Source organism: Eimeria maxima, genomic scaffold (assembly GCF_000499605.1).
Source record: "Eimeria maxima Weybridge genomic scaffold, Emw_scaff243, whole genome shotgun sequence".
NCBI lineage: Eukaryota > Apicomplexa > Conoidasida > Eucoccidiorida > Eimeriidae > Eimeria > Eimeria maxima.
In genome coordinates this window covers 412-19,830 of record NW_013565283.1, presented here as the reverse complement: position 1 = coordinate 19,830, position 19,419 = coordinate 412, and the positions used below count along the sequence as shown (strand labels likewise).

At 53.6% G+C, this 19,419-nt stretch overlaps 3 protein-coding genes across 3 annotated transcripts; 1 reads left to right on the top strand and 2 right to left on the bottom strand.

Moving 5' to 3' along the window:
* Positions 1-2,679: 2,679 nt before the first annotated feature.
* Positions 2,680-6,184, top strand: EMWEY_00023950 (Fringe-like family protein, related; the record flags this gene model as incomplete). Its single annotated transcript, XM_013480861.1, has 3 exons — positions 2,680-3,549; positions 4,123-4,245; positions 4,847-6,184. 3 exons carry the CDS (start codon positions 2,680-2,682, stop codon positions 6,182-6,184), a joined length of 2,331 nt encoding a protein of 776 aa, XP_013336315.1.
* A 2,731-nt stretch (positions 6,185-8,915) lies between these two features.
* EMWEY_00023940 (hypothetical protein, conserved) lies at positions 8,916-13,607 on the bottom strand (the record flags this gene model as incomplete). The annotated part of the gene is made up of 6 exons (XM_013480860.1): positions 8,916-9,747; positions 10,058-10,233; positions 10,592-11,404; positions 11,937-12,226; positions 12,364-13,017; positions 13,262-13,607. The coding sequence occupies 6 exons, from the start codon at positions 13,605-13,607 to the stop codon at positions 8,916-8,918; spliced, it is 3,111 nt and encodes a 1,036-aa protein (XP_013336314.1).
* Positions 13,608-15,452: 1,845 nt separating this feature from the next.
* On the bottom strand, positions 15,453-18,695 carry EMWEY_00023930 (hypothetical protein, conserved; the record flags this gene model as incomplete). The annotated part of the gene is made up of 10 exons (XM_013480859.1): positions 15,453-15,569; positions 15,687-15,727; positions 15,967-16,075; positions 16,359-16,684; positions 17,132-17,242; positions 17,526-17,614; positions 17,738-17,772; positions 17,954-18,025; positions 18,305-18,429; positions 18,635-18,695. The coding sequence occupies 10 exons, from the start codon at positions 18,693-18,695 to the stop codon at positions 15,453-15,455; spliced, it is 1,086 nt and encodes a 361-aa protein (XP_013336313.1).
* Between the last annotated feature and the right edge of the window lie 724 nt (positions 18,696-19,419).

Here is a 19,419-nt window from a genome sequence, read left to right as displayed (position 1 = left end):
AATCATCTCTTCCGTCCACACCAGTACACCTTAGGTTACATGAGGGCCCTGGGGTTGCCCTCTCCTGGCTGTCGGTCCCCTCCGCGACTCTGCCCAACGTTTTCTTTTCCTAGTTTCTCTAGATCTTACGTTGCCGAATTATGTGACCATTCTAGTTGCAACAGGAACACACGCACCACTGGGTGCTGCATCCTGTCTGTGTAGTGCCAGATTTGCCGGTTACCGGCTGTAATCGCCGCTTTTCGTTTCCCGACGAATGGCATCTGCAGCACCAACAGTCTCCTCAGGCTGTTGTTGTAAAGGACTGTGGTCCAGTCATCAGTTGCAATGACGCCGCAACTCACTTGGAGGCGAGAGATATGCTATACCACTCAGTATAACAACTAAAGGAGCAAAATATGACTCCTGAAATCATATGGATTTACGGACTCTTCAGGGAACGAACCTGACTCCCACCGGAGGCAGTTATTAATCGGTAAACGGCAACACTCAAAGCGGTCAGCACCTTCTGCTTCGTATCATGGCACCCAACGACTATCAAGTGGATAAATTAATACCGCTGATGTCTTCAGGTAAGGCCAGAAGCAACCTCACATGACGGACTGGCGAACGACTGTAACAGTGAAAGGGAGGGCAAGAAGGGTGGGTATCAATGCTGAAACCCTCATTCACTTCTATCCTGCCTTTGCTCTAGGCTTTAAATCCTGGCACGAACTGCCTCACGAAATCAAGCAATCTCATCATTTTGACTGCCCCTTTATCAGTTTGTCTCTTACCACGATATGTGGGGCATCTCCATATGCCAAATTTGCGTGCAGTTTTGTGCTGGCGGGCAAGCCCCGCCTCGCAGCCACAAGCTGCAAATGCTAACTGCTCAAATACCTTGGTTTAGCATTTCTAGGTTCGAATGTTTAATTTTATTTCTCAGCTTTGCATAGGCCTGGCTATCCGGCTCAAGAATATACCAGGTCCACAAAGTCTCTGGTCCAGCAGCCGCAGAAACCCGTCGTGCTGACTTTCTTCCGCTTTAGCCGAGTTTCACATTTGCTCAGTAAAACCCCCATCTTTGTTCATATCCCCCTAATGGTACTTCAATTTTTACGGGAATAGCATGACCCGGAACTGGCGTCCTAACGGCGAGCACATTCCATTTCATTATATATACCCTTGCCCAATTAAGACAGCCCTGGACCTCTTGCGGACCCCGATAATGTAGCGGGTGCATCAAATAGGCAAGAGAAAACCGTCGCGTTAGGAGTGTCTGTGGATGCAATACATGACGTAAGAAACGCAAGGTTGGGGCCAGGCTAACCATCTCATTCCACTGTTCCATTCAAGAGAGCACGGCAATACGGCCAGCACCTCTCCAAGGGATAGACCTGCTGTGACCTATTGATACGGGAGCACGGAATCCAGCATAGGCATTTTGCTCAGTATGCTTTTCTTTCACTTAGTGTGGCTTCCTCTTCCCTCTGCATGAGTAGGATGAATGTATTCATAATTTTCGGCGTTTTTCTAAAGATTGGTAAGACTGCTTCATGCAGCCACCGCCTGGCCTCGTTGCCTCGCTACAAGTGTGCGGTACCAGGTGCAGAAAATAACAAAAGATAACAGGTTGCATTGGGAGTGCAGGCGCGTTACCAGTAAAATGTGGGTAAAGACTATGTTGTTCTACTGGAGCCCAAGAATGCAAATGCCTCAATATGTGTTTACTCCGGGATAGTCATGTTGGAGCCATTCAATGCGGCAGCAACAAGAAGGAAGACCCAATGAAACGAACAAGAGACCCTTTTCCTTCAGCAGGGACAAATATAATCACTTGCAAGGTTACAATATCACAGATCTGAGCTGTGGAACTGAATGTAATTTAGCATATCCTACGCCACCAAGTATGATCACGAAGTGGGCAGGTGTCTCCTGGGTGTGTGCTTCCTACGGATATGAACAGCGAGAAACACGGTAGAAAAGGCAAATATATCAAAAATATGTACAACGACAGAGCAAACTGACTGAGCGAAGCAATCCATACGTCATCATACAGACAGCCAGCAATGCCTAGGCCCCTTGTTGGGGGGGAAGGGTCCGCGAGACGGTCCCCAACAAGCTCCCTAGTGGTCCTTCCAGATAGTGCGGTACCATTGCATTTTTATCAACTGCATTTTAACATTTTAACTCAATATTTACCGATACCTTTGCGGGGAGGCGCGAAGTCGAGGGCATATAGTTGGCCTCAACAGCTGGCACTGACGAGACACAACTCAGGGCCCCCGGCTGGCTGGCTGGTCCTGGGCTTCCCGGGGGATGAAATGGAAATTCCAGGTGGCCTTTGAATGTTTCAACAATTAAATTTAGAAATTGCCATAGAACTTCATTAACTCATTTCCTCTTTTTGTGCTGGTCTCCCTGCTTTTCGTTGCTGCTGCTGCTCGTGCGCCTCTTGCTTGTGAGACGCGAGCAGCGCACATGGCGTGCTGGGGTTTGAGTCGGCTGCTGCGGCAGCCATTGCTGCTGTTACTGCTGCTGTTTACGGAGGGATGCATCGATCAGCAACAAAATAAGCAGCTGTTGGCGTTTCCCTCCATAACAGCTGCTGCTGCCGCTGCTACTCCAGCAGCCGATGGCAAGGCCGGCGGTGAGATCCCTCGGGGTCCAGCGCCGAAGACGATGGAGCAGCAGGAAATGAACCTGCCGAATTTGCAGAAGAAGACCTTATTTTTAATTGACAACTCGCCTGTTGTGGAGTCGCATATAGTCAGCAACTTGCTGCATCAGCTGCTGTATACTCTGGCGGTGCCACAAGCGCACGTGCGCCCTCGAGACGAGGCACTGCTACTGTGGGGCGGGAGAGAGCGCAGCACAGCAGTGTCTCTGGGCAGGTGGCTGGCACGGGAGGCGGAGACGATCCCAGCCAATGTGCAATTTGTGTTCTTGGGGACCGCGTACACCCGACTTAACCCACGGACACTGGAGGCGCTGCTTGAGGAGCTGCATGGACGGCTGGGAGACATGACGGAAAAGGCATTTGTGCTGGGCTGGGGTCTGGCAGACCCAGAACCGACGATCCTGCACCACTTTGCTGCTACAGGCTCTCAGGTGTATCCGCACCTAGACGCGGGTACGCTGTGGTCTCGTGGGGCCATCACCGCGGTCAAAAAAGCCTTTCAAGATACACCTCCTGCAGTCGGGGTGGAACGTGACTTCGTATACGAGTTGTTTGTACACCTGAAAAACGCACAGAAGCTCACCCTGCTGCACTCCGAGCTCTTCTGTCCGACATCACCTACAGTTGAAGAGTATGAACGAGCTCAAAGCGAATATCCCCCTCCTCACATCCGCCCCAAGGAGCTTCCGGCCTCTGCTGCAGCAACTTCAGGTGCTTCAGCAAACAACCGAACGATGACTCCAGCAGAAACTGCTGCTGCCGCTGCAGCAGAAACCACTGCTGCCATCCATAAAGACTGCGCCACCTTCAATAGCGGCACCCGACACGCGCCGGTGCTCTCACACCAGATGTTCGATGCGCTCATCGACTTCGACGAGGAGCTCATGGTACACCGTAAACCCCACACCCTAGACCCTAAACGCTTGAGCTGCATACAGGGGCAGGATATGTGTCTACGGATGTAGTGTAGTGTGTGGCACCGTCTTGTCATGCTCTCCCAAGTCGAACAAGAGACATAAATAGGCGGGTCCGTGAGGGTGCCCGTACACACGATGTGAGGGTGTACGGACACCCAATAGACAGCTTCAGGAGACAGTGGACGGGCGTAACTGTAAGGAGGATAGGAAGGTAGCCGGGAGGAGACATTCTGCAGGCAGACAGGGAGATTCAGGATATAGCCAAAACCAACATATGCACTAGAAACACAGTGAGACGCTTCCAGGGTAGACAGGAGTGCAGGGTTAGGGAGAGGAGGAGACAGATTACGTGAGACATGTGCACGCGACACGAGATGACAGTGCAAGACAAGAGGTGACAGAAGAGGCAAAGCGGGGCACAAAGAAACCATGCGGCGGTCGCATGGAGAATGCGAGAACGAGGGTCCTGAGGGCCTTTGTTGCTGTCGGTTTTTGCTGTCATGTGACGGGGACAAGTGGGTGTTTGTTTGGTTCTGTCCTCAGCTGCAGAGGGACCTGCTAGCAGACAAATATACTGCCGACGAGAAGATGGCCGAAGGCGGAGAATACCAGAAGTCCATCGCTGAGCTCGAACGTACCAGGCCCGCCTTCATCGTCGAGCCGCAGGTGCGTTCACTGTATATCACCCTCACATATTACTGTTTGCGGTTTGCTGCAATCATATGTAGCTCCATCTGCTTGGCTGTATGAACGTATATTGATGTATCTCCGTTTGTGTAATTCATATGCGCCTGCATGTGTATGTACGGCTTTGCAGAGGTATACACTGTATCCACATCTATATTTTTGCACGGGGTTATATATTCATATGTGCTTATTTAGATTGTATACATGCGTCTACGTGCATATTATGTATATGCAGATGATTGCATCCTAGGGAGTTGTTAATACGCACATGTGGATATACACATACGTTCATAGACGTGTGTATAAAAATGCGCATATGAATATGTGGTGCTGCTGTTTGTATTTTCTGTTACATTCTCCGCCTGTCCCTGTTGGTGGTTTCTGGTGTGGCATTGGTTCATATCTTGTCGGGTCAGTTGGGCAGTGATGTGTCTGTCCGTTTGTTGCACGTGTTTGTCTCTGCCGGTGTACTCTGTAGTGCTTCCTGTCGAAGGAATGTAGTAGGTGGTAACACAGAACTGATGCTGAAGCTGCAACTGTTGCTGCTGCTGGCGTGGTGCTGCTGCTTTGGCCGTTGCAGGATGTGATGGTGGCCGTAAAGACGCATGCGAGCAACCACGAGACGCGCTTGCCACTGCTTCGGAGCCTGTGGGCCTCTAGAGAGGCTCTCGTGCAGCAAGCCCATCAACACTCGCAAGGGGGCCATTCTGGCGTGGCGTCAAGCCCTGAAGAGCAGCATCATCTGGAAGAGAGCTACAAGCTCCTCTCTCTCCGCTTCCTGTCGGACGTTGCAGACCCCAAACAGGATATTGAGGCTCTGCCTTCTTCCTCTGACATTCCCGCTGGGAAAGCGGGCCTTTGCGTTCGTCTGCAGCTCATTTTAAAGGACTTCCTCCAGAACGCAGAAGACGGGCGACGGTTTCTTGCTGTTGTCGACGACGACACTCTTCTCAACTTCCGCCACCTCCTAGACCTCCTCTCTCTTACCCTCCAGCCGCCCATTCCCGCTCGCGGCTTCATGGCAAACCTTCTGGCAGACAAACGCGGCTACAGGGCGCATTGGCCGCCCTACAAGCGTCTTGCTCAAGAAGTCCGCTCCCACCTCGCAGCACTTGCTTCATCAGCACGAGCAGCAGAAAGCACAGCAGCAACGCCGCTCAAGGACAGCCGGTACACCGCTGCTGAGTTGACTGCGGCTTCGCAGCTGTATGGAAGGGGGGGGCCCAGGCCTCTGGAGGCAGTATCTCCATTGTATTTGGGCGAGAGGTACGGTTATGGTTTGACAGGAGGCAACGGCTCTGGGGGCAACGAATACGTGACAATGGGGGGAGGAGTTGTGCTGGACCGGGCAGCAGTGCAGCTGGTGGTGCAATGTATAGACAGCGGCCGGTGCAGCTGCCCCCCTGACGGCACAGCTGACGACATGCTGCTCGGGCTTTGGGCGCAGGAGGTGCAGGTACCGCTGCTGCATTCAAGGGGTTTTCATCAGGAGAGACCAGGAGACTATCATCCGCTGCTCGTTGAAGCTGTGACTCCTGTCTCCTTCCACAGAATGCAGAGGACCGTGAAGGGGACCAAGAAATCCTACCAAGATTTCGTCAACGTAGGCGACTACAGCAACAGCAACCACAGCAACGGCAGCAGCACCCACAGCAGCAGTAGTAGCAGCAGCAGCAGCACGCTGGACGATCTGATAGAGGTGGACTGGATTGATTACGACTGGCACCATGCAGAAGACCATCGGTGGCTGGAACGTGAAGAATTACATGAATTGGGAGACGAGGATCCCCTGATGCCCAGAGGCATAGGAGACCTGTTCAGTAGACACGCCGCTAGAGGCACGAGACCCATGACCCCTGAAGAGCTCCTCGCGCACGAAGAGCTCGAGGAGTTTTCTTCTTTACACGATGAACTCTGACAGACAGTCCAAATCATAACTCCTTCAAGACACCTCAGAGGAGACGCCCACCAAGGAGACCAATAAGCACAGACTATATATCGATGCAACAGTGTAGCAATATACTTATACACCTGAAACATGACAGTGCTTAGGGATGTCAGTCAACCCTTCATGCGCCACACACAAGGCGCTAATGCTACAGCCTAATAGTATGTTTACTACGCACCCGAAATATGGCAAAGCTGCGCCAGAGCGGCTCCACAGATACGCACAGGAAAAATGACAGCTATAACAAAGCACCTTCACATCGTTGTCCAGCGAGCCGTAGCCTGCCTGCTGCAGTAGAAGATATGACCAGCAGCTGCTGCAGCAACTCAGCTCCTGCAGCTGGTGGTGCAGCTTCATAGCACTTAGGGCCTTTCAATGCAACAGCACCGGGGGGAAGTAAATGCCAAGCCCAACCCGCACCTTGCCTTGGAGGCTCGGCCGCTGCTGCGGCCGTGGCGGCATATCCTGCTGCTGCACGTGCGTGAGCAGTAGCCGGTGCTGCAGATCCTCCTGGTACAACCCCTGCTGTTGCACTAGCCAGGGGTCGCTGGTGCCGTGCAAGCTCTGCAAGAAGCTTGTGGAGTGGCTGGGCCCTGCGCTGCGGGAGCAGCATCAGCAGCAGCAATGCCAGTAGCCGCGCTGCAGACCAGCCGCTGCAGTTGCTGTTCGCTATTACCTCACAACTCGCCGGCAGGCCCGGCACCTCGTGAGGGAACTGTTGCCTATGTTGCTCTGTTCTTTTGCTTATTAATGCTGGGGGCACAACAAAATCAGGAGGGACAGCAGAGGCAGCAGACCCTGTTTCTTGTTTATGGGCTCTTATGTACGTAATCGAAGACGGAGAGCAATGCAATGGCCACAGCACCTGCTGCTGCTGCATGGCCCCAACAGGGTGCGGCGTCTTTCCGTGTATCTCTGACTATCAATTATTTAAAGCTGTTTGCACGTCAACTAACGGGTTTTCCTGACTGCACTATTTCGTGTCTTGAGCCTCTACCTGAGTGCCCTGCCTGTGCCGGCAACTAGTGCTACTAACTGTATGCAGCAAGCGCTGCTATATGCGCTTCAGCTCGACTAAAAGCTCTCAAAGAGCTCAAGGCAAGAATCGATTACAGCAGCACTAAACGCGCAAGCTGTTGAACGTCGATAAAGAAAGCAAATAAGTTATTTGTCTGGTCGCGGTTCCACCGCTGCTGCTGCGGCAGCTATGTTTTGCCGTTATGATGCTGCTCCTCCTCCTGTTGCTCATCCTGCTACAGTATCTGGGTGCAGAAAGGGCGCAAGGAGACACTAAATACGCGCAGAAGCGGCTAGATGCCTCGCCGCACAGAAGCCCGAGCTGTAAAAATCCACAGGGAGCATCAGAGAGCAACAGCAAGCATCTGTAGCAGCAGCAACTCAATAATGCTCCTGTGCAGGCATCAATTAGTAGTGTTCAAGCAAGAGCTAAGACAAGGGGAGGCTTACCACCAAACACCAGCTGAAGGACAATCGCTACTGCTGTTGTTGCTGCTGCCGCCAGCACTCCTTGTGCTGCCGCTGTTTACACAGCTGCAGCCATTGCAGCAGCAACAGGAAGGCATACTCCACATGCCACAAGCATCGCGACAGTCCTCACAAGATCTCCACCAGGGCTGCTGATGCTGCGTCTTTTTTTGTTCGTGCTGCTGTCCCTTCTGCACACTCGTGCTGACAGCTGCTGGGGTCTGTGGCTTGCGTAAGGGTGTATTAAGCACCTGGAGGAGCAACAGCGGCAGCAGAAACCAATAAGCACTAGCAAAATGGCAGCGGAAGCAACGGCAGCACCAATTCGTCCCGCAGAAGGATGGCCAGCAATGCCAGTTTTTGCGCTAGCTAAGTCTTTGAGGTAAAGATAATGCATCAGGGCAACGCAAGAGAGCAATTCGTATAAAGGGGACAGTCACCTGCACGCGCGGCTGCTTTGTTGCTGTTATGCCGACAAGACGAGAACCGTTTCCATCTGTTGCTGCAGCAAGCACAGGGGGGCAGCAGGAATATCAGCAGCTGAATCTATTGCAGCAAGCCCTAGTCTATTGCTACGGCGGCAACGGCAGCAGGTGCCATCTTTCTGGTATCATCTTAGAGACTGAGACAGAAAACCCAACCTCAGCTCACCTACGGTCTTGTAGTCTCCTTGCTGCAGCACGGGGAGCCCCGTCTGCAAGTGGAACACTTGGGCATCACAGATGCTGAGGGGCGCAAGCAGAAAAAGAAATAAAACTGCTGCTGCTGTCTCCTCTGTCTGATTATGCTGTACCCCTGTCTTTGATACAAGGCTCCTGCTTTTTTTCGTGCCATGTTTTTCTCTCTGTGTTTCTGTGTTGCTGTCGCTGCTTCTGTCTTGCTGTCTCCGTTTATGCTGTGCTGTTACCATCTTGCTACTGAGCATGTGTTTAATTATCTTGCCTTTTCCTTTCTACTTGTTCCTCCTTATGCTCAGGGGTGGTCGTGTCAACTCATGTGTTGGGACTGTTTACATAATCGTGTGCCTGCTTTGTCTCTCTCTGTCTCCCGCTTTCTCTGGCTACCGCCTTCTCTGTCTTCGTTTCTGTTTCAAGCTTTTTATTTGCCTGTGTCTCTTCCTGTGACTGTGTCTTTGCCTTTGCCTCTGTCTCTGCCCGTCCCTTTACTGGTTGCTAACTTCCTCTTTGTCTGTGTCTCTGTTTCTGTTTGCGTGCGCCTATCCCTGCTGCGACCTCTGGTGTGCCCCCAGCCGCCGTGGTGTTTTCGCCTGCTGTGGAGTTGCTGGTTGATTGAACAGAAGACAGTAGCACCCAGAGACTTCGACAGCACATGGAGACGCGAAAGGGGAAAGAGGGCATAACTTGGCTTGCCTGTTGCAAACGACAGTCCCTGAAGAGAGCCGCAGCTGCACGCGTTCCCACGGAACAGAAGCTCTTGCGTTTTGTGCTGCATTAGCTGTTGCATTGGCTGTTACATTAGATGCTGCATTAGATGATGTTGCCGTTTGCCGCATCCACAGCAGCAAGAACTCCCACCGTGGCTCCCCTAACCCCCCACGGACGGGGATCGTCTCCCACACGATCCCAGTGTCTCCGTCCGCATTCACATTCGTTGCAGCAACAACATGCTCTCGCGCGTGATGTAGCCCTGGCCAACCGCCAGCACCACCAGCAGAAGGACTAGCAGCAGGATCAGCAACAGCTGCAGCAACTACCGAAGCAGCAGTACCTCCATTATTGTGCTGCTGACCAGTGCTTCGTGGCAACCATCCGGCTGGGGCGAGGACCCCAAAAAGAAGACTGCCCAAAGACAACGCAGCGGCAATGAGCAGCACAGAGCCGCTGCCTGCAGGACAAACATTTGCAATTTGTCTTTCTTGCCCATCACATAACAACCCTCTTTGTTGTTGCTGCTCCTGCTTCTGTTGCTGCTGCTGCTGCTCCGTTTGCTGCTTCTGCTGTTCCGGTTGGTGCAACCCCAAGAGGCGCATGCAGGTCGCTAAGGACACTTGGCGGCAGTCTAAAGCAGCAACACCCGCCTGACACTCCCTTCACCACCCAGCAATAGCGGCAGCACACACAACAGCAGAATCAGCAGCACAGAAGGCATGAGCAAAAGCAGCACTCCAGACGGCAGAAGGGGCATAGCCACAAGGAACAGTATGAGAAGCAGCAAGAAAGCGAGATACTGCATATGGAACCCCCCATCAGGAGGCAAAGGTGCCTTAATAGCCTTCTGGTTGCTGCTTTTGTTGCGACGGCTACTTCTGCTACAGTAGCAGGCGGCTGCTGCTGCTGCAGATCCCTGGAATAGCTTGTGCAGCGACGGAAAGGAATTTAAGGTGTGGGTGTAGGTTACCCTTCGACAGAACGGGCGACTGCTTCCGCCTTCATGAGCTTAAGGAGGCGTTTGCGGCTGCCTCGCCACTGCGGCCTCTCGCCGGGGGAGACAGTTCGTCTCCCCCATCCCCGCTTAAGGAGACAGAGGCAGCGAATCGACAACGAATCCTCAAACCCAAAGCATAGCCAAGGCCCCTGAAGCAGCAGCATCATCCAAGGAGAAATATCAACTACACCGCGCAGCTGGTGCAGCGGCCCGGCATGTTCACAACAGTAGCTGCAACCAGTCCCCTATGCCGTTGCTCCTCGATTAGCAAAGCAGGTGAGGCAATCAGGCCGCAGCAACTCCAGTAGCACTAGCTACCACATGTTACTGGTGTACCCGTCGTACTGTTGCTGCAGCAGTAGGATGGGTGCACCTGCTGCAGAAGGAGGTCCAGCAGCGGGTGCAGCAGTGCCATCGCTGGACATGCAGTAGAAACGCGAGCACCATCGACTTATCCTTACGTGTGAACTTAGCTGCTGTTCCCCAGGAGATCTGAACAGGACTTACAGATAGACAGCCAGCGGAGACCCCAACTTCGCCAGTGCTGATAGGCGAGGGACGCCCGACGTGCAGATAAGGGGACTGCAGCAGATGCTGCTCACACGCTGCTGCTGGGCCGCGCCGAGAGAACTTGCACCAGCAGAACTTAGTGCTGGGACTTCCGCTCCCACTTTCGCTCCTGAGGACGTTCGTAGAGGTATTGCTGCTGCTACTACTACTCCTGTTGCTGGTGCGCCGTCTGCTGCAGCTGGGATAGCGTAGGCGCCACAGGCGACCCTGAGGACCCCGAAGCCTCGCAGTCTCCTCAGAAAGCTCAGCAGGGGCATATTCTTCTCCACTGCTGCCGCTGCTGCTGCTGGTGCTGCTGTTACTGGTGTTTCCTCCGTTGCGGCTGGTTATGCCTCTCGCACTGCTGCTCGCAACGACGTCTTGGCCATTTCTGCCGGCAGTCGAGCCCCTACTGTGGCTGCTATGACTGCTACTGTCACTTTCACTGCTGCTCTGGCTTTGGCTGTAGCTTCTGCTGCCACTACTACTACTACTGCTACTGGCATCGTCGTACTGGTGAATGGCGCCCAAGCAGAACCTGGGAAGAGCAACAAGGTACTTGCAGGAGGCCAGCAGAATATAGCCTTTGTACGCGAAAGGTAAAGACAGACGCCTGCGCACGTGCCACTGCTCCCCTTGCTGGTGCTCCTGCTCCTGCTGCGTCGTTGCAGGGCGGCTGGTCAGAACTAACATCGGCAGCACCTCGAGTGTAGCCGGCAACACCAGAAGCAGCGAGCGTCCCTGCCCAACTAGCAGAAGCTCCAGAGGAGACTGCTCAATGAAGCAGCAACAACACCTACAACAGATACTAGTGCTGCTGTCGCCACCGCTGCTGCTGTTATGCTGGTGACGATACACCGGCAGAGCAGCGACCGTGAGGCTGTGTAGATTAGGAAAGGAGCGGTTAAGAAAGCGCTGAGGGTATGTCGGGCTCCAGCTGAATATCTGAGGCACCACCAGCACCAGTAGCAGCAGCAAAGATGAATATAGGATGTGGACGTAGCAGAGCAGTGTCAACAGTGTAAGAGGAGAACATAGGTGTAGGGTTTAGTGTGGCAAATCCTTCTTATGGTGCAGGTGGCGCTGTTGTGGGTGCATCTGGCTGTTGCTTCTGCGCCGGGCTGCAGCATCTGCTGCAGCTGACAGACCCTCATGTGTTGCCACTACTGTAGCTAGCGCCGTTCCTGCTGATTCTACGCCACCACGTTCTTTCGTGTCTCCTCACTTGGGGTGTCTCTCCAGGTCTCCAAAAGGGGACAACGAGACGCCCTGAGCACTCGCACAGTTGAGGCCGGGCCCGCACCCACAAAGCGGCCTCGTACTCGTCTTCAGATACTTGCGCGCGGCGTCGAAAATCCAGCTTGAGCATTTGCTGTTTCTGCTGTTTCTGCGGCAACGGAGGCTGCTGGAGCTGCCTCGCCTTATCGGGAGTGTGGGGATGATGATGGTACTCGTGGTACAGCATTGACTTAGTTGCAGCATGGGTAGGCAGCTCTACTACGAGGGGCAGCATACAACTGCTGCCACCACTGTTACTTTTAATGATTTGAGGGGGAAGCGCACTGTGAGATACAGTCAACTGCTGCTGCTCGCCTGATCTAGCCGCAGCAAAATCGGGTGCAGCAGCTGAAAGAGCATCAGTGGTATTATTTGCAGGAACGGATGAAGCGCTGTCTAGTTGGGCAGGAACACCAGCAGCAGCAGAGGAGAGAATCGGTTGATATACGAACACTCCGCCCTCGTGCTGCTGCAAAACGAAGCACCAGCTCCCTGAGCCAACAGACGCAGCATCCACCACCTGGTAAGCACTACAATAGCACCAAACAACACTATCAGCTTCACCAAGACCAACGGCAGCGGCAGCAATGGCTCACCACCCCTGGAAACAAGGAGGCAATCTGCCACCTCGTTCCAGCCCCACTGAAGGGCCCCGACATCCACTATGGAGAGCCTAGCCTCAGCAGCAGCTGCTGCTTCTGCTGCTGTAGTAGGTCTTACAGCAGCTGACGCTGTGTCTGCTGCCCCTGCTCTCGCTGAGCAGGATGAAGCCTTTTCTGTTGCTGCTGTGTATGTTGCTGGTGCTACCGTTGTGGTTGCTGTTTTTGCTGCGGCTGCAATCAGCCTCCAGCAGCGCCGCAAGCGAAGAAAGAATGACGCATGCTGCTGCAAAGACAGAAGCGGTGGCCTTGGAAAAAGCTGAGGGGCTCTGCAGCAGATTGGCGCGGTGTCTCCCTGATAGAGGATCATCTCCTGAGGGTCCTGCGCGGCCCGTCGCTGCCTCTTCCTGTCCGCTGTGGCAAGAGCTGCGGCAGGCGCTCCTGTGGAAGATGCTGCAGGGGTACGGACCCCTGCTGCTGCGTTGTTGCTGTTGCTGCAGCAACACCCTGCATACACAGCATTGGAGCAGAGGCACCTGATGCAGCAGAACCCGCTGGGAAGCAGCAAGACCACCGGATCCAGCTACAGAGACGTAAGCAGCCAGGAGAGCAGAACCTAAAGCAACACAGCAACAGCAGCCCCAGCAACTCGGAGAAACAGGAGACACAGAACTAGCTCTTGATTCTGCACCACCACCAGCAGCAGCACCACCGCTGGATAATGCTTCTGCTGCGGGGCTTTGCTGCCTACTTTGGGTCTGCGGAGAGAGCCCCTTGAGACGGAGAGGGGGGCACCCCCAGAGGCTACTTGCGTCTGCGAATTCCAACCAGAGGTCCACCCTAGCTCGGTGGTTGGGGAGCAGTTTCGCGAGCGCATCTTCAAGGGCGGAGAAGAGAAGGCCGCCGTTTTGCTGCTTGTGCTGCTGCAGCAGGCGGCAGCAGCAGCAGAGCCTCCCCAAGTCCCCCGCCGTTAAGAATGGGCTCATGTGGTACAAGACAGGAACGCACTCTAGCAAATGACGAGGGTATGGTTCGGCGGGGGTGGGGCCAGCTCCCTCCTTGGGCAGGTGGGCACCTGTACCTTTATTGTACTGCATGGTGGTGCTCCAGTTTCACTCAACGCAAACAGCAACGAGAAGGAACCTAGAGGGCCATTCGGGGTCCTTCCAGCGGCCCCTGAAAGGGGCCCCTGAAAGGAGTCCCTGAAAGGAGTCCCTGAAAGGGGCCCCTTCAGGAATATTGATGCGACTGCGCAAGTCCACTGCTCCGTCGGTAAAGAGAATCGAAGCTCTGCATACTGCAACAACTACAACAGCAGGAGCGCCAGAAATAACTACTACAACGCGGAGGGGAACGGAAACGACGGTAATAATTAGAATAACAGGAGGAGCAGCGGCGTTCGTTCCCTTCCCACACAGCAGAACAGCCTGTGCCGCTGCCGAAATGTTGTTTTGAGGGTCTTCTCCACTTCCAATGGCGAATTTCCCCTTATTGTCCTTTATTTCTTATCTTTCTTTATATTACGGTAGACACTTCAACGTCAAAAAGCCATACGAGTTGGGATGAGGGGCCTTTGTGGAGTATTCTTGGAATATTGAATTTGACGTACGTATGAGTTGACAATCGCTATGTAGGGCCTCATGACCCCAAGGTGCATCTTCTACGCGCTTTCATTTTTTATACCCGAAGAACTTTACCCACGAGAAGAAACGTAAGATTGGTTGAGACCCTTTGGATGTGCTTGCGACCTTGGGGGCCCCCGGCAGGGGCCCCCCTTGGGCTCTTGGCGCCCCTGTGTTTCTTTTGATAACAACGGGAAAATAAACAGTCGCGAGCAGGTTATGGAAGATTCTTGTTCAAAAGAACAAAAGTAGTTGAAGTTGGGGCGGAGTCGTCCGCTGGACCTGTCAGGCGGGAGAAGAGGCGCTCGCCAGTAGAATGGAACGTCCTTGGGACCGAAAGAAGAAAGAACGGATATTGTAACTGGGCTGGGTTTTGCCATTTTCAGGTAATATTAGCCTCTCCTTTGGCACCTGCGTTTTTTAGCCCTCTTCCCTCTCCCTCCTGTCATTGCTATCCTTCCCCCCTCACCTGTGCCTTTATCTTCCCTCGCCTCTCCGTCTACTCGTCTGTCTATACTTCCATCAATCTCTATGTGCAGTACTCTCTACGATTCCTTCTCTCTCCCCTGCTACCCAGGACTTATCTTACTGTCTAGAGTCTTACCATAGCCCGGCCCGGTCGTCTCGTGCGGTGCGCTCGCTGCTGCGCTGCAGCAACTCCGTCACGGCCCTCTCAAGGAACATGAAGCCTGAGAAAGAACCTAATCTGATTCGGGTTTCATACTGGTGGCAGTGCGCTCCACTTAAAGAGCAGTGCCAACGGCCGCAGTGCATACAGTCGAGGGCTCGTAACCACTTGCGTTCGTACTGACCCCACCTTGGGATACCGATATCAAATATTTACAACAATCGCTAGCTACTTAGCAGAAGTAAACTGCTGCTACCACCTACCTCTACAGAAGGCCAACAAACAACATTTGGCAAAAATAGCGACATCGGCAGCAGCAACGACAACAGAAGCAGCAGAACAACTTCCGTTGCAAGTGCCTTCCCATGTCCACTTTTGTCGAATACTTTTAGAGACGGCATGGTCCAAAAGGCCCCGGTTGTCTTAGAGCTCAAATTTCTAGACAGCCCAAGGCGACAACGGAGTCCCTCAAACATGAAGGGGCTACTGCGTGTCCTCTGGGCCTCGTCAACGCGCCCGCAAAGAAGCTGCTGACAGCACGCTGACAACAGCTTCCGAGGCGGTGTACGGTGTTTGTACCAACCAACAACGCAGCCTGCCAATCTGTCGGCTGTCTTCATGAGCTGGGCCGCTGCTGCGAGGTCTTGTCTCCTTGCTTGTCTGCGGGTGCCCCCTCTTCTCCTGCATGCACCCTAATACTGACACAACTCCTCCAGCGGGGGGCAGCTCTTCGAAAAGACAAAGAAGTCGAGGTCGTGTTGCTTCCTCCTCATCCACCAACGACCAATGGTCCAGTGGACCAAGTCTTTCTGTAGCATAAAAGCAGATACCAACATTTCCCAGATGTGCCCACATTACGGAAAAAAAAAAAGCAATCAGCCGATACAGCGTTTGCTGCAGCCGGATACACCTGCACAATAGCTTACTTCAAGCTTCAGAATCTCCTGGGGAGTGAGGTGCGTCCAACCTGTTGGACAAACAACGACACCACAGCAGCATGCTTGATCCCGTGCTGGCATTATCTATTAACGGCTAGCCGCTAATAGAGCTAGCGGGCATGGCGCCACAGACTACGAGCGGCAAACCACCACAGTACACACATCCTCATCGAAATGCCCATCTGCAAGGTGGGCATCAGCGAAGACACCCACTGGAAGCTACGTGTCGGCTACCGTTTGGTTCCAACAGAAGAATGATGTATCTCACCTTGTGGGAAGAATGCGGCGTACGCAGGCACGCCCTCTGGCGGAGTCATGCGGTAATCGTACAAGGACACCTTCACAGCCACAGGCGGGGGCAGCTGCTTCAAAACCTCCTACACAGCAGCACAAGCGCGCACGACATGATCACAAAGGTAACGTACCAACGTACCCATCTGTTCGACCTAGGGGGGTCCGCAGCTAGCTAGTTCCCCACCTACATAGCTACACAGCTAGCTACTGCCCAGAAAGTCCAGAAAGCGAACCCGTATCCCCTAGTCATCAAACGAACCCAGCCCGGCAAAAGAGCTACTTCCTTCCGCCTAATCGGCGAAGCTAATCAGACTAGCGGAGTGGCTAGCTGTTTTGCTGTTAAGAAGGGGAGGCAACTCTGCTCACCCCCTGCTGCCCCAGTAGCTGGAGCACTGCCGGTTGCCGGCTGCTGAGCTGGTTCACAAAGGCTCGCCAGAAGGGCGGGTAGAGCTGAAGCGGATCGTCTTGGGCTGGTGCAGGCGATGCCCCGTGGCCACAAGAATCACAGGCAGGGGACGGGGCATTAAGAGACATCTGCTGCTGCTGCAACTGCTGCTGCTGTAGTAGCGACGGCGTCCCCGCTACTGCTCCCTTTAAAGCAGACTTCAGACGGAGCGGAATAAACCAAAGCCGCCAGTCCAGGCGAGGGAAGTGACCGGAGAACAACCAAGGGGGAGAACTGTTGACATCTCCTGAGCAACCACGCGAGCAGCAACAGCAGCAGCGGTAGCAGCAACAGCAACACAAGCAGCAGCACCACCAGCGCAGCGCATTGTTTTTATCGTTGTGGGAGTTTTTTATCTGTGTGCATCGTCTGCACATTATCTATCTCATGTAGATTTCTACATTGCCCTGCTGTTGCTACTTCTCGTGGCTAGCTAGCTAGCTGGTATGTGGAGCGGCTGGGTTTTGGGTACGTTTCTCCTTAGCTGCCCCCAACGACAAGAGAAGGCTTATACACAGCAGTACGAATTATCAGTATAGGCGAGGAGGCCACATGGGTATAAGCGGACAAAGACAGACTAGCAACACTGACACTGAATGCAACAGCTTTCAACAGGCTGAGAAGAGACACTGCACGCCAAGAAACGGGAGACGGAACACAACTACCGGAAAGGACCCCGTACCGGGGTCCTCACCAGGTTTAAATGGAAGGAATACTTCTCTCCACTGTGGCCGTCGGTCTGCTGTTTGGTGCAGCTCCTCTACGACGAGTTCGAGGCGCCCTGTGGTGACAACTGAAAACAGACCTGCACCAGCGGCAGCCGCAGCAAGTGGAGACACCAGGTAAGCCCCCTTCCTTGGTTCCTCATTATATTGTCGTTCCTCAATATATTATCGACTCCTAGTGATATCGCCCCATCGTTAGACATCATAATATCGTCTGCCTCCCTTTCTGCACTCCAGTTCCTCTGTTGCTTTTATTGTTTGCGTGCTACCCTCCAGCCGCTAGCTATTCCCCTCGAGCAGCAACTGGTGCATCTCGGGGTAGCAACTGCAGCAGCAGCTATTTCTGTAGCTTCTGTAGCTCACCATAACCATTGCAGATGCTAAGGAGAGACAGTTCCCGACACAGCGCCAACACCCACGAGGGCGCAGACACACTTGGTCTCATCCAAATCCTGAAGGCAGCAACAGCAGCAGCTTCAAAAGCAACAGTTGCAGCGGACCCAACTGCGAAAGCAGCTGCACGGGAATGCCAAAAGTTGAGGTAACAAGGGCCAAGACACCTGCCAATGCCTCACTTGCAGAAATAGTTCAGACAGCCCGCAGTGTAAATCTACGAAAAACATTGAAAAGGACACAAACACTTATCAGGTACAACACTGCTGAAGCTGCAGAAGCAGCAGCAGCAAAGAGCTGCGGCAGCACATGTGCGTGTTGTACCAGTATCAGCTGCTGCTGTTGTGCCGCTGCTGTTGGTGCTGCTGCTGCTTCTGTCCCTGGTGATCATGCCTCACCAGGAAATAAACACCGACGACTGTACAGAGTACAGCGCGGCCAGCCATCAGGGCGCAGCGCTCGAGGAAAGTCTGAGAAGAGACAGAAAATACATCATATAAATTCACACACACACACACACACACACACACACACACACACACACACACACACACACACACACCAAAAGAAGACAGGAAATATATTGAAAAAACAGACGCACGAGCAGGAATTGGCCGAATCCGATGGCGGATCCGTACATCAGCATCAGCATCAGCAGCGCCAGTAACCATAAGAACAGCAACAGTGCCAGCACAGTCCTATCTTTGGAGGTGTGTATACAGGGCGTCTGCGCGTCTTCTTTCTCTCACCAGCGAAGCTGCAGCAGGCGCCGCAGCGTTCAAAAGACTGTCGTCGGAGAGAGACAGACACAAAGCAACAGCTAGATGAGGCAAAAAGCCCAAGTTGCCGCTCAGCAGCACCCCACCACACAGGCCTGCATGCAGCCAAAACTCCGAAACATGTCAACCCCTCGCATCCCTTTATCGCGCCTTCATCGCGTCTTCATCGCGCCTTCATCGCGCATATTCATCAGACACCTCCACCCACCACAACGAGCAACGCCGCAACAGCAGCAGCAACAGCAGAAGTACCACACGCCCCAGCACCAGATGCGGACGATTAGCAGCGACAATACACACCCAGGATGGAGATTGCTGCAGCCACGCGAAAGGGGGCTGTGGCGAAGATCAAGCACGACATCACGCCCTGCAGCAGGAGCAGCAGAAGCAACACTTCAACTCCCCCGATACACATAAAGGAAACGGCACAAAAAGCTAAGCATATCTGCACAGAGGCCTCTTCCGCACAAGAAACAAAATATACACCTGAGGATGCAAACAGATGAACCTGCAAACGAGACCGAAATCTCCGGTAGTGGAGACAGGAACGTGCAGCTCCAGAGACGCAATAGCATGCTAAGGGGGCCAAGCAGACTCATGAAGAGACATAGAAACAGCAGCCACAACAGCAAAAGCGGAAGCAGCAGCAGGCGAACCTCCGTTAAAAGGACAATAATCGCGTGAAGACGCTTGCCTCTCGACCAATAGAAAAACCCTGGAGCAGCCACACAGGCCACATATTTAAGGGAAAACCCTAAACCCTACAACATAAACCTCAAAGTGTCTTTCCTCTGAAGCTGTCTCCCGTCTAAATGCGATGCGTCCTGCTGCTGCTGCCACACTCCTGGAGCATAGGGGAATTCGAGTGCGCTGCGCTGCTCGTGCTGCTGTTGCTGCTTCTCGTGTGCTTTCAAGCTAGGCAGCTGCACCGGAAGACCGAAGCTTACAAGAGCCTGGGCAGGGTAGGGGCTGCGTCCAGTAGTGGAAGTATAGGGCGTTGAGGTCTCTCCAGTGCGGCGCTGCTGCTGCTGAAGTGACGGCAAAAGCAGCAGACCAAAGAAGCAACGAAGAATTGCCAAGGACAC